The sequence below is a fragment of the Rosa chinensis genome, chromosome 7 (assembly GCF_002994745.2).
Source record: "Rosa chinensis cultivar Old Blush chromosome 7, RchiOBHm-V2, whole genome shotgun sequence".
Classification (NCBI taxonomy): Eukaryota; Viridiplantae; Streptophyta; class Magnoliopsida; order Rosales; family Rosaceae; genus Rosa; species Rosa chinensis.
The window spans coordinates 69,498,946-69,513,600 of record NC_037094.1 but is presented as its reverse complement, the minus strand read 5'-3'; the positions used below and the strand labels follow the sequence as shown (position 1 = coordinate 69,513,600).

The following is a 14,655-nucleotide window of genomic DNA, read 5'->3' as shown; positions in this document are numbered from 1 at the left end:
AAGAGTTCCTTTGCATTACCTCTAATGATTGCGAATAAAGATTCATCTTAGAGAAACATATGTGTATCTCTAGTGGATTTTATGTCTCCACTATTCGAGCTATTAAATCCAATAAAGTTATGAGATAAGATCTCTTGGATTTATACATATATTGGCTGTGTCAGGACAGGATAGGTTATCCTAGTCATGATATGATGATCCGTCTACTAAAGACTGCACACGAACAACCATTCTTTTGAGCGAAATGAAGAATGAATCAAAAGTTGATTCCTAGACTAAGAGCGAAACGAACACCCGCCGTCCACCACCAGCCTAAGGCTGACACAGTCCCTATCCATGATGCCATGGATGGCGTCCATCATGGTGATGGCGCCTTAGGTGATGCTGCAATCACCAACTTTGCTTCAAATAGTGTTTCAGACGCTCAAGCCCAACCAAAATCCTCAATGGTTGCTTCTAAGGCCTCTCGCTCATTTTACAAAGCCCGTTCCTTAGGGAAATTAAGACTGAGACCGTTCTATGCAAAGGGTATGAAAATACTCATTCTGCCACTTAATGCATTTGCTAGGCGATCTCCTTATTGCTAGATTTGTGGATTGTCACTTTGATGAAATAGTCTTCCCGTCGTTAGGGGGAGATAAGGAACACGGATGTTCAGCAGGAATGACAGGAATTGTCGTGGTCTGTCCCCACCATGTCTCATCTCGATCCCCGCTAAAGTGACGAGATCATATATATCTGCTACAAACATGCTTGCAAGGATGGACGTCCCTACGAGAGGATGTAGCGCCACCCTACATGGAGATAAGCATGGCGCCAATGCCATAGAGAGTGGCACTCTAGCGTTATAGGCCATTGCCCCAGCTAGGATGCGTGGGAGGCCTGTGGGTTGGAAGAATACTTTGGCACAACCTAATCCTTGGATCATCGACACTCAAAATCCGTCTCATCAGAATCTTCCGGACGATGGTTATTATTGGGGAACGCCTCAACGTCAGAACTTATTCCTGAGAATATAGAGCTCTATGAAAATTATACTAGTGTACATGAGACGCGGGATTGAAACTCCATCATAATTGATGATGTAGTCGCGCATTTCGTTACGCATGAGTTTGTTGAGTCCGATGATATCGAACCACGCTCCGTTGATGACTGAATGTCAACGCAGAGAAATTTGACCTAAATGGAAAGATGTGATCCAAGTTAATTTGGATTCTCTAACGAAGAAGAAGGTTTATAGAGCCAGTAATGCCAACACCTCATAACATAAACCCTTTGACTAATGAGTCTTCGTTAGAAAGCGTGATGAGAAAATGAGATGATAATCTCGTCTTATGGCCCAAGCATTCTCACAAAACGCCCTGAAATAGACTACGATGAGACACATTCTCTCATAATGGATGTCGTTGCACTCCACTACCTTGTCAGTTTGGTAGTTTCCGAATAACTGACATGCAGTTTACGAATATGGTCACTACGTATCTTTATAGGGATCTAGATACGGAATATACATGAAGGTTCATGGTGAACTTCATTTATCCAATTCAAGTGGCTTTAGACCATGGAGCGCGTTTGCAATAATGTTGAAAAGCTTACTAAAGTGACTACTTGATTGGGAAGAGATATGCCCACGCGTCTTTAAGACAAGTTCTAGATGCTACGCGGTTCATGTTAGACATGATCTTTATTAGAAGTCCTTAAAGAGTTAAGGGAAACCACTGAACACTTGAAATCCTAATTTGAGATGAAGGATCTTGAGAGAACAAGATAATGTCTCGGTATGGAACTTGAGCATCGTGTTGATAGATGCTTACGTATTTTGACAAGGTCAACCTTTCAAGCACCCCCAAGATCATCCGTAGTCTTAATCCTGAAAATCTCTTCATCCAAAGAATGATGACAAAGATATGCTAGAGGCAGAAGTGCCATATTTAAGTGCAATAGGTGCATTATTATACTTTGTTCAATGCACAAGACCAGACATCTCATTTGCAGTGAACTTGTTCGCTAGACATAGTTTTGCTCCAATGCGACGCCATTGGACTGGTGATATAGGCTTATTCTATCTCTACATAGAGATGATGGATTCGGACCCATCACACACCAGAAACGCTGCCAACACTAGCCTGCGTTCTCTATCTGCATCCCAAAATGACATTAGTGTTTTGGGAGGTTTTGCTGATATTGGGTATCTCTGTGCCCCACACATAAGTCATTCTCAAACTGGTTATGTGTTCATCATGGGTAAGACCGCGATATCTTGGAGGTCTACAAAACAGACTCTAGTCGTTATATCTTCAAACCATACAGAGATTATTGCTCTTCACAAAGTGGTTCGTGAATGTATATGGATTGGATCCATACTTACGCATGTTCAAAGCAATTGTGGTTTGAAGTTTACCATAGATGAGCCTACCGGCATGTATCAGGATAATGCTGCTTGCTTTGAACAAATGAAGCAATGCTACATCAAAGGCGACAACACCAAGCATAATCAACAACAACAGACTCTCCTCAAGATCAAAGTGAACTAGGTTCGATCTGAGGACAGTGTGGCAGACTTGTTCACTAAGTGATTGCCTAAATCCATTTTCGAGAAACATGTTGGTAGCATTATTTGAGGAAGTTCCGAACCCCCATGACTGTTGTCATCAGAGGGAGATATCTACATGTATGGTCTTGAAATGTGAAATGTGTGTTGTACTATTTTTCACTTTCGACTGAGGTTATTTTTGTTTCACTGGGTTTTTGTTACTTAGTAAGGTTTTTGACGAGGCAACGAGAGGAGCACCACATTTGGGTGACACAAGGAGGAGTGTTCAAGTAAATCAAGAATATGTGTCTGGTCCAAACTCTAGGTTATTTGCTCTAGTTGTAATAGAGTTAATATTGGAGATATTATCAGAGATATCTTCGTAGATATCCAATCAATGTACTATTATGTTTCCTTATATAACTCTAATTCTCTGCTTGTAATCCTCTATATAAAGAGGCCCCTACTATCAATGAAAGCACGACTTAATTCTCTCCCAATTTCAGTTTTCCTTGAACACTTTTTGAATTCTTAAAAAGCTAAGGATACCTCCTTAATTTTACCAAAATACTCTTAAATAATTAAATATATATTTTCAACAATTTGTTGTAAATAATTAAATATATATTTTCAACAATTTGTTGTACTTTTTGTTTATCTCTATCAATTCAACCACAAAGAATTTTGTGAGAGAGTTGCCCACATATTTGGTGGTTGATAATTGCGTAGAGAATTAGAGATTGGAAAAGTCACGTTTTGTTTTTAAATTAACAACAACAAAAATTATTGCAGAGAGAAATACTAGTTAAAAAGTTGGTTATTGCAAAGAAAGTGGGAGAAAAATATGGGTCTTGATATTTATGTACATATGTGTTTTTCTAATTACTACTATATATCCTTCTCACTTTCTTCCGGTGATGCTAAAAAAATTCTTTCTATTCCTTTTGATGGGGGGAGAAGTGGGGACCCTGTGGTGTGGCATTTTTGTAAAAATGGGCAGTACACTGTTAAGTCTGGGTATTGGTTGGGGATGGAGATGAAAAATTGGGATGTTGGAGCTAGAAGTAGTGGTGGGAATGGTGATTCAAACTCTAAAAATATATGGAGTATTATCTGGGGTCTCCAGATCCCTAACAAAGTCAAGTTCTTCCTTTGGAGAGCTTGCCATGCATTCCTACCTTGTGCTAAGCGTCTGTATAAACGCCATATCAATTCTTTTTCTAATTGTGGTAGCTGTTGGTGCCCAGAGGAGACTGTAATGCATTGCTTATGGGAATGTTCGTGTGATGCCCCGGAAATTCGTAATTATTTTCCGAGAAATTCCCGGAATCTAATTTATGGTTGTTGGACGGTTTCGTGGCACGTGGATGGAGTGGAAGTGTTTCGGACGAATTTCTATTTGAAAGGTATGACTTTAGGGGGGGCTCAAGGTTGACTTTTTATTCGTTGGGATTCTCCAAAAACTTCCTTCACGAAAGTTGTAGAGCGCGTCGATACGAGTTCGTGGATATGTGGAACGCGAGAATCGGAGTTTGTATGAGAAAGTTATGGCCATTGGAAGAAATTTCCATTTTGGTATAAATAGAAGTTTCCCGAAGGAGAAACTTACTATTTTCATAATTTCCTTTTCCGGAAACCATTCCTTTCTCTCTCTTCTCTCTCGTTCGCACCTTCAGAATCGAAATTATCCGGCTGATCCGACCCAACTTTTCCGGCGAACTGCGGCGGTCTCCGGCGACGAAACTTTCCAGATCAGTTCGTCTCCTCTGTCTGGTCGTCCCTGTGGTGTCCTCTAGCACCGATTCTCGGTGGTGGCGGCGGTAGAAGGCGGTGCAGGTTGGCGTTTTCGGACCCGGTCGGAAATCCTTGTTCCGACGTCGGCGAGGCTTCAAGTCTTCTTGGTTGAGCTCAAAGCAGCCTCGTTGATCGATCCTTGGTGGTTGTTTGGATCGATTCACGTGAAACTTCGATCAACTCGGATTGGATTACTGTTCACGGCTTGTGAGGTAGTTTTCGATCCCTTAAGCTTGTTTTCTGACTTCGAGCCAGTTATGAAAGTTCACAAGCATTCTTAGATGAAGAACTTTGATGTTGGGAGTTTTGTGAAATATTGAGTTTTGGCCGGCGGCGGTGCGCCACCGTCTGTGGCGGCGTTCCGGCGGTGTTCCGGCCACTTAAGGAACTGTTTTTGGCATTATATATGTTCTACTCGTTGATACGAGCGTTTCGATATATAATATGCAAATTTTGGAGTTCGTATGGAATTGTTATGATTTTTGCAGTTTCATACCGATCGATTATTCTGTCCATGAGGATTTGAGCGTCCGATCGACTTGTGGTTTGGTCACATCGATCGTGGACGTATTCCGGAGACTTTGGGAGGTGTCGGATGTGGTTTTGCCTCGATTGGCGCCACTTTGGAGATTTTAGTTCAAAATAGGGGTTTCGAACTTTAATCAAATGTGAATCGTTACTGATTTGAGATCATTGGTGATTAGGTGCTTCTAAAAGGTGAATTGGACGAGTTGTTGGTGATAGTGTTAGTTTGGTTCTGTATAGAAGACGCAGCGGGAATCTGAGGTGAGTAATCTCACGAAGTTCATTCACGAACGGGCTTACCTTTATCGTTTTGAGAGTTATTTAGTTAACTGCAAACTATAGTTGGTATTAGTAGGCATTCCTGAGCGGATGACTACGTATATATATATATTTACGTGAAATATATATGTTTTGGTGGTTTGTGGATTTTGAAACAATATGCATGAAATGATGCTTTTTATTGTTTTGGGTTGTGGCTTTTGGAAACAAATGATTGTGGAAATGTTATTTCGATTTGTTTTGAAAAGCGTTGAGATTTGTGTATTTGAGGAACATTTTAGTTCGCGGGTGGTTTATTTAAATATGGGTTTTTACCGGGAGTAATTGATAGGGATCAATTACGGGGAATCTTTCATTTTAGATTCGTGTAACATTTTGGGTCCACTGTGACTCCTTTAATGTTTTGGTATTTATACCGCGGGTCCAGAGACTTACGAGTTGAGGATCGTGGGTGGGAAAATCGGGACTTCACGCCTTTGGCCGGGTTAGTGAATACGATCAGTTAGAGCTCTAGTCTGTCTGCCGCGTTTGTTTATTGATTTAAACGTGTGAGTTTATCTCGTGATTTGAGTGAGTTTATCTCGTGATTTGAGTGAGTTTATCTCGTGCTTTGTTTATTGATTTAAACGTGTGAGTTTATCTCGTGATTTGAGTGAGTTTATCTCGTGCTTTGTTTATTGATTTAAACGTGATTCGTGTGAGTTATTCTCGTGATTGGTGTGAGTTGTGTGTGGTTTGAGTTACTCATACGGGCTTGCAAAAGCTTACCGGGTTTGTTGTGTGGCAACCCGGTGCACCATTCAAACGGTGTAGGGGTTAATCCTGCAGGTCAGGAAAATCGTGGCTGAAGTTGGGGTTGCATACTTGCAGCTAAACGGTAGGAAGCAAATTTTGTGACTTTACCGTTATTTGGACTTCCGTTGTAGTGAGCTCTGAGGAGCATTTACGTTTTATCTTGTTGTTGACAATTTAATTTGTAAGCTTGTGTAATATATAACTCTATGGAGCGAGTGTATATTAAATTTGAGGGTTCAGGGCATCAATATGTGTGTAAGTTAAGGGAAAAAGATTTCAGGTATTTTGTATTGATGACTGAACGTTTCACGCATGTATAATTATGGGATTATATATATCGATTTTCATGTGTGGAAAATCAGGGGCGTGACAGTTCGAAAGCCAATAGTGTGCATGGAAACTTACTTTGTTCGAAAGCCAGGAGTGTGCATGGAAACTTACTTGGTTCGGTTTTGTGGTTAAAACATGGAAGAAGCAGACTTTTGCTAATTTATTGTGGCATGTAATTGAGCAAGGAAGTGCAGCAGAATGTGCAATTTTTGTGGTAACGGTGTGGTGGATTTGGAGAGATGGGAACAATGAGGTACATGGCTCAAACCTGTTGCAGCCTTGTGAGTTGGTGCAGAAAGCAACTGATTGGCAAGCTATGTGTTAGGAATTCGACATAGAATTCCTCTTGCGGAAGCAGACAAGTGCAAAACAATATAGATAAACGATCGAGAAAATAAACACGAACTTGTTAACGAGGTTCAGCAATAACTTTGCCTACGTCCCCGGGCTGCTTGGGTTTCACTATAGAAGAAGAATACACGAACAAGAATACAAGAATCTCTCACAAGAAGTTCTCACCAACTCTCAAGACCTCACTTGCTCTCTCTGTTTAATGCTTTAAAGACTTGATCTATTACTACAACTTATACTCCTATTTATAGATATCTAACCAGACCCAATAAGACATTGGAAACCTAATATTCCCAATAGACATAGAAACCATTACCAAGTAGGATTATGTAAGCAGGTAGGAAACAATCAAAACTCCTCTTTGATCAAGGATTAACAAATCCTTATCCTATGTGAAATCGGATCCACACACCCAACACTATGGAGCAGCCAAGGCAACATATGATCAGTGAGGAATTGGAAGCAGATTGTTGGGTTTCTCCCCCAACTTCTTGGGTCAGAATGAATTCTGATGGGCCTGTGATGCCAAACAAGGAAAGGTGGGTTTGGGAGCTATCATTCGCAGTGAATTGGGAGGACTTAGAGGGGCCTTGGCCATTCCAATCCGCTGTATGCTGAGTCCTGAAGATACAGAGGCCTTGGCCCTACTACATGGGTTGAAGCTGTGCCGCCAAGCTGTGCCGCCAGCTGGGGCTAGATAAATTAGAAGTTGTAGGGGAAGCGTTGAATGTGTTGAAGGCTATTGATGTGGATGGAGTGGATCCGAGTGAAATTGGGGCGGTGATTAAGAATTTGATGGCTGAATTTGAGGTTGTGTCATGGATGCATGTAAGGAAGAAAAACAACCAAGTAGCACACAAGCTGGCTCGACATGCCTTGAGAATTACTGAAAGTATGAGTTGTCAGGAGGTTGGCCCTCCTTGGCTAAAAGACTTAATTGAGGAATCTGTTATGTAAGCTAGATGGAGACCGAGTGCTTTTGCCCAGTTTTCTTTATGTTGATGTAATTGCTTGCAGTTTCAATTCAGTTCATTTCAATAATTAAAAAAAAAAAAAAAAAAGTGGGGATACAAACCCACTTCTCTTCTTAATTATAGTATAGATTAAGCAAAATCCCTGATAAATTGTTAAAATTTTGAATAACTTATTATACCCTGTCTTAACTTAGGAAAACATGAACTATGTGGGTGTCTTATTTGGAAAATTAAATAAGTAAATAAATTATGTGTAGAATACATGGAGTGAGAGATCTTAGTGAGAAATAAATCAAAATATAATTCAATATAACCTATAGTCATGTGTAGTTGTATTTTCATGTCCACTTTGATTGACAAAGTAGGTTCTCTTTACTATACTAAGCTATAATTCAAAAAATAAAATGGCATAAAAAAACAGTAGTACGTGAATATGTGCAAACTGCAAGTCTGCACTACTGCATTTGTAGTTTTTTTTTTTTTTAATTGCATTTTATTTCTCTCCAACTTTGAATTAGAAGACAAAAAAGTAATAATAATTAATTTAAAATTAATTTAAGAAAACAATAATTTATATATACATGAACATGTATAAAGAGGTTAGCATATATTAAAGCAAAAAGTCTTTGAGATAGTTAAATTTTTTGCTCTTATTTTGTCGTATTTTGATATGATAAAAAAATTTTCATTCAGGTTTTACTATTAAAAACTGAAAGTAGTCTTACCAATCGTGTTGCTAGCATCGAGACATAAGCAAATAACTAAACTCCCATTGGGTCCCTTGAGAGCTTCAAGTGGAGTGACAGAATAGATAGAGCGAGCCAATTTCCTTTTACCCCCACGAAAAGCTCTGACAACTGGAATATCATCACCGCCCGGCGAGGGTATGCCGAATACTTTATCATCTTTCTCAGCCATGTATTTAGCCATTTCGCAAACTTCTCCATCCTTGAAACATTGAACAGCCAAACTCAAAGCTGTAAAACCTTGATTGTCTTTTTCTTCCAAAGCCTCTGGTCTCATCGATTGCAGCAACTCCTTCGCTATATCCACATGCCGTTTTGAGATTGCGATGTTAAGAGCTGTCTTTCCATTAGCGTCTTTTATTTCTAAACCTTCTTTTTTCATTAATGGTACCAACTCTTTCACGATGTTCCCATTCCCCTGCAGTATTGCTAGGTGAAGAGCTGTGAAACCTTTAGCGTTTTGCATCTCCAAACAGCTGCCAAGTGTTTTCTCATACTGTTCAACCATGTATTTGGCCCTTTCCATGAGGAATTCTTCACTGATCCCTAAAGTTATACCAGAACCAAAATTTGTGAAATCCTCAGTGGTTTTCAATTCCAAATCTTCTTGTCTCATTTTCAGCAACAACAGCAATCCTTTGGTAACATCCACATGCCCTTTCTGGGCTGCTACGTGAAGAGCAGTATTTCGAAGGTTGTTTCTTGGATCTACTGCTGTTACTGCACCACATGGATCATCTAGTTCTTTTAAACACTCATTTGCCTGATCCCAATCACCACTTATCACACAGGTGATAAACGGTATATAATGCTCAAAGTTGTCGTTGTCAATACTACTCTCACCTGCAAATGAATAAAATTTGTATTAGTTAGTCATATACTCGATTTAATATAATTGCTAGCAGTCCCACATACAATTCAAAATTGTTTTGTTTTACCCTGGACAATGTTAATCCATTCCAGCATCTTTTTTTTGTTTGTAATTAACCTACTTGACATGGATCATGACGAGCATAATAAGTGGAGAAACAAAAAGAAACCGAAGACTATGCAAATCATCGATCAAAGTCTTTTTAAAGACGAGAGATTAATTACCTTTTTCTTTTCTCACGAACTCTTTGACCATAGGCACATTCCCCTTATTAACTGCTAGGTGAAGAGCTGTGTAACCAGCATCATTTTTTATTTTCAAGTCTTCTTGTCTCATCAACAGCACCAACTCTTTAACAATATCGACCTTCCCTTCCTGGACTGCGATATGAAGAGCTGTGTCACCTTCCCGGTCTTGTACTTCTCCCATCAACGGCACCGGTAACTCTTTCACAACATGCACATGCCCCTTCCATGCTGCTACGTGAAGAGCTGTGCGACGTCCACGAGCGGTTTTTGTTTTTAAATCTTCATCTGTCATCAAATGCACCAACTTTCTCACGATGTGCACATGCCCTTCCTTGGCTGCTACATGAAGAGCTATTTCTTCGTCTCCATCTACTGCCCTTACTACTACTACACTACGCATATCAACTTCTCCAAGACACTTCTTTGCCTTATCCCAATCACCACTGCTCACTGATTCTATGAACGATTTATAGCGCACTAAGTGGTCGGCATTGTTCTCATCATATCCTGCATGCCAATTGTTTTGCAAAACTTGTTATCTTAATTAATTTTTTATCACTTCCCCCAACCCAATTCTTTTCTAGCTAGTTTTACCACAATTCTGTCCACTTTTTAGCAGTAGTCAGCAGATAAGTTTATTAATAAAAGATGGAGTACTGCAAGAAGCAAAACGGCACATAATGCGATATTGAGAAGCAACAACAAATTATTGGTGAAAATGTAGTGTAATTGATGAAGAGCATACCTTGCATAACTTTGCACTCTTGTTCCAAAGCATCCCAGGCACTTTTGGCTGTCTCAATTTTACTTATAAAAGAGAACAGCTCTCTCCCGCATGTATTTTGGATTGCGTACAAAGCCTTGGCATTCTTTTTGGTCCAGGCCTTATAATCAGTTTGATCATCTTCAAGTTTTGGAGGTTCCACAATTGCTTCGACAGCCTCCCAGAGATCTTCAGCTAACAAATAAGATTTCAATCGCGATCTCCAATGTTCATAGTTACTACGGTCAAGAACTTCCAGAATAAGTGCATTAGAGCCAACTGGAGTACTTGCCATGCTAGCTATCAATCTGTCGAACTATCCAGCCAGAGGTTATTCAGATCTATGTCAAGCATATGTAAAAATACGAAGAGCAACTGAGAAAAATGAATGAGCCAGTTGTACTCAGTTGAATTGAAGAAATCTTCGGCAACGCTGCTGCTTGTAGATTCCGCAAGGCATCAGGGGCAACTTCATATTTCTAGATACAACTCTAGTTGAATTTCTCTTTATGATCGTTTCAAATAAAATAAAAAAATATTAATAATAATAAAAAGACTTCGACGACCGAAAATTATAGGCTTTGGTTTCGTAAGTAACTACGTGGGGATCGACTTGTCCTATAGGTGATGTTCGTCAGACTCGTACAATCAATTCAATGTGTGATGTAATCATAAAAAAATAATTCAATGTGTGATGTGCCACATGATCAACCGACGTTCTATCAATTCAATATGTGTCGTTAACATATGTGCCACTTGCCCACTTCCATGTTAGTTCGCTGGCGACAGTCTGGAATGCACCGACGGTACGATCGATGCACTGACAGTGAATTTATTATTTGACCCGTACTCTCTCTCTCTTCTCTGCCTCTACATTTTTACCTCACTGACTATTCACTAAATATTAATCAACGGTGCTGGGAGACTTAGGAAAGTTTCAGTATCAATATAATAGCTAAACTTACAAAATTATTGATGTGAGACACGTACACATTTTTTTCTGGAGAATATCACAAGGGGAATTTGAGCTACACTAACTCCATTTATCTAAACATCTTATGAGATTGTCTACTTACCCAATAATTTATATATATTTTGCCTTAATACCCAATTAAGTTTTTTTTTTAATTTCTTTTTATTTATTTTTAGGATAATTTTACCCTCTCCTTCTTTGTCACTTAGATACAGAAGTCATCGAAGACCTTACCGGACTCAGATGACGGGTGGCCGACCGCGGTAACCAATGACCGGATTCCTATGTCCGATTTTATTGCCCCCTAATAATACCCAGTAATCATATTATTGTCTCTCAATAATCATATTATTACCTCTCAATAATCATATTATTGCCCCATAATAATCATATTATTGCAAATCTTTATTACCCATATTTGTATAGCAAAACTATTATAGTTGTATAGAATGTTAACAGTTTAGGTTTAATACTCATTTTAATCTATTGAGGACTAGTAATTGATCCAAAAAAGAAATGTAAACAAAGTCCTAATCTCCCACACCACTCCCAAGCCTGCAACCCGGGCAAGAAGAAGAAGAAACAAAACCAGATCAGAGGAGCTTTCTCTCTCGCAACCATGTCTAGCTCAAGACCCTCACTAACGCCATCCACCATCCAGGCCTCAGCCTCGACCTCCTCTCCACCAAGCCTTCCAACTCCCACTTCTTCCTCGCCGTCGGCGACCACTAGGGCCACATTGGCCTCCTTGACCTCCGCCTCAAGTCCCCGGCCCTCTGGTTCGACTCCGACACCAACAACAACTTCCGCCTCGCCGTCCAGGACCTCTGCTGCCCGACACTGGAACATAACCGGAACCACTAGAACCCAAAGAAATTAAATCCCAACCATCAAAAATTCACAAAATAATAAAAATGTGAAATTGTAGGTGCGAAAATCACAGGACCGAAGCTCCGGAATCGATTGGGTTTGGTACAAGAGGTTGATGGTGGAGTCGGATTCTGCGACGGATCGAAGGAACTTGACGAGCGAGCGGAGGTCGTGGACTCGAAGGAACGAGAACTCGGTGCGGACCTCCCTCAGATCGCTTGGGAGTGCTAGCGTTACCTCACAGTAGACACTCTGGGTGGTCAAAGAGTTGACCAGTTCGCCAACGGCGGTGGCCAGTGAGTCTGATTCCGATTCCGGCGAGGGATTAGGTGTGATTCCCTCGGTCCATTGGGGCTGAGAGAGAGAGAGAGAGAGAGAGAGAGAGAGAGAGAGAGAGAGAGAGAGAGAGAGAGAGAGAGAGAGAGAGAGAGAGAGAGAGAGAGAGAAGAGAGAGATGAGTTTCAGTTATTAATAGGACAAAACTGTCATTAAATGTTAAATTGGGTAAATGAGAGTAAAAAACTCTTAGTGGAGTAAGTGGGAGTATATTGGCCCAAATTTAGGCATTGAGTCAATATCCCTATCACAAATGGTCACTTAACTTTTACATGTTCGACACTTTAATTATTTACTTTTTAAATATATAACTTTGATCACTCAACTTTACCTCTATTAATTAATTTAGTTACTTTGTTAATTTTTCATTAAAAAAAAAAACCATTATTTGTCAGAATATCAAAGATATTTTTGTCCAACCAATTGTGAAAAATTGAGAAATTTGAATTGGAATGATTGAGAGAATTGACTTAATCATGAGCACTGTGATGCATGTGATTTGATTTTTAAGGGTAAATTTCTTCTTACACCAATTAATCTTTTTTTGTTTTTTTTTTTTAAAGAAGAAGATATTTTACTAATAAAATATAATTAATTAATATAATAGATTCCAAACTTCTCCATCTTCCTCAAAAGCTTTAATGGCTTCTGAAACCTTCATTGCCCTCGCATATCGCCTCGAAATCAAAGCAAAAGCCTCTTTACTGAGGAAACCTTTGTTCTTCATGTCATTCACCAGTTCCCAAATTATCTTGAACTGATTGATCTCACCCAGAGCTTCAATCAGAGCATTGTGGGTCTCTTGTAATCCTTAAACCCTTATCCAATGACAGTCTCGTTCCCTTGGTCAGCAGCTAACCAGGGATTGTGTGGTCAGTCACCGTCCAATTTCAATCGGACGGTTGACAGCTAAGTGATGAAATCTGTGGTGAGAGCTGTCAACCGTTCGATTGAAATCAGAAGGTGAGTGACCACACAATCCCTGGTCAGCTGCTGACCAGGGAAACTTCAATCGGACGGTGAGTGACCACACAATCCCTGGTCAGCTGATGACCAGGGGAACATTTTCGTATCCAATGAAACGGAATATCAAATCCTTCAATAATTAAAGCACTCATTTAGTCTTCTTCACTAGCTCCAATTTCCCCGATCAGCAATTCCTTCATTTAGTTTTCGATCCAAACCCCAATCCCAAATTTATAGGGTCCTTCAAATTACTAGATATGTTTGTGCTTCTCATAATAGCTCAAGTCTATGGTTTCAATGATTAATCTTTAGTGTGTAAGCATGACTATTGATCAACACATTGCCGTTTCTTTTTTATTGTAATCCAACAGGGAGGAATGAATTTCATGTAAAGGTGAGCATAGTTACTCGGATTTGGCATGTAACTATGCTCATCTTTACATGCCATTAATTCCACACGCCACTTGAATTGAAACTTCTCCAAACCCAACAATGTACTTCTAAAGCCCAAGGCGAAGTACTAGATCAGTAGAGTTCTATAAATTCACATCGGTGAAGAAGTAATATAATGCAACCAGGCAATAGAAGCACCACATTTGTTACGCCCCATATTGATTACACGTATTTTTATGCATGTAATCGTATTTAAAATACTAGAAATAAGTCAATCTTCATGTCAATTAATATGTAATTAATTCATTTTTGTTATTTTGTAGAAAATAAACGGAATTGTGTGGAAACGAGAGAAAATGTGCGAAATTAGAGCAAATTGGAGTTTCCGACAAAATGACGAAAAAATTAACATTAGTCAGTCATGGTCAACGCCAACAAGAAAGCAGAACTGCACTAGTCATGCTGTTGTGTACGGCAGTACTTTAATTTTGAGGAAGAGAAGAAAATTGAACAAAAAAAAAGTTGGATTAATTAATCATTGGTTTGATTAATTAATTTGCTTAATTAACCACATTTTTCCCCCATCACGTGCAGCTAGGCCTCGTCAACGGGCTGAGCCCCGCCCGGCCAGGTCCATTCATAGCGGGCTTGGGTCGGGCCTTATTATATTTTTAAATAATGGCGGGCCTGGCTGGGCCGGGCTTTATTGTAAATCGAATGATCCAAGTCCGTCCATATAAAACGGGTCTTGCAGGCTTTTTCGGGCTTGGCCTTGCGGGCTTTTTCTGAATGGGCCTTGTGGGCTTTATTTATAATAAATATTTAAAGACACTAATTTTTTTATAAATCTATATTTATATATGGACAAAATACTGTTTACTCTCTATACTTATAGGGGGTCGACATTT

At 39.6% G+C, this 14,655-nt stretch overlaps 1 protein-coding gene across 4 annotated transcripts in view; it reads right to left on the bottom strand.

Moving 5' to 3' along the window:
* LOC112175836 overlaps positions 1-10,793 on the bottom strand; it is a 62,566-nt gene extending 51,773 nt beyond the window's left edge. For 2 of the 4 annotated variants that reach the window (XM_040511171.1, XM_040511172.1), the window contains exons 1-3: positions 10,192-10,793; positions 9,423-9,953; positions 8,307-9,170 (exon numbers count right to left, since the gene is read on the bottom strand). In XM_040511171.1, the coding sequence (XP_040367105.1) occupies positions 8,307-9,170; positions 9,423-9,953; positions 10,192-10,504 (1,708 nt within the window). In that variant the 5' untranslated portion in view covers positions 10,505-10,793. The remainder of the gene's footprint in view (positions 1-8,306; positions 9,171-9,422; positions 9,954-10,191) is intronic. The other 2 variants (XM_024313587.2, XM_040511173.1) reach the window with 2 other exon arrangements.
* Positions 10,794-14,655: the final 3,862 nt, after the last annotated feature.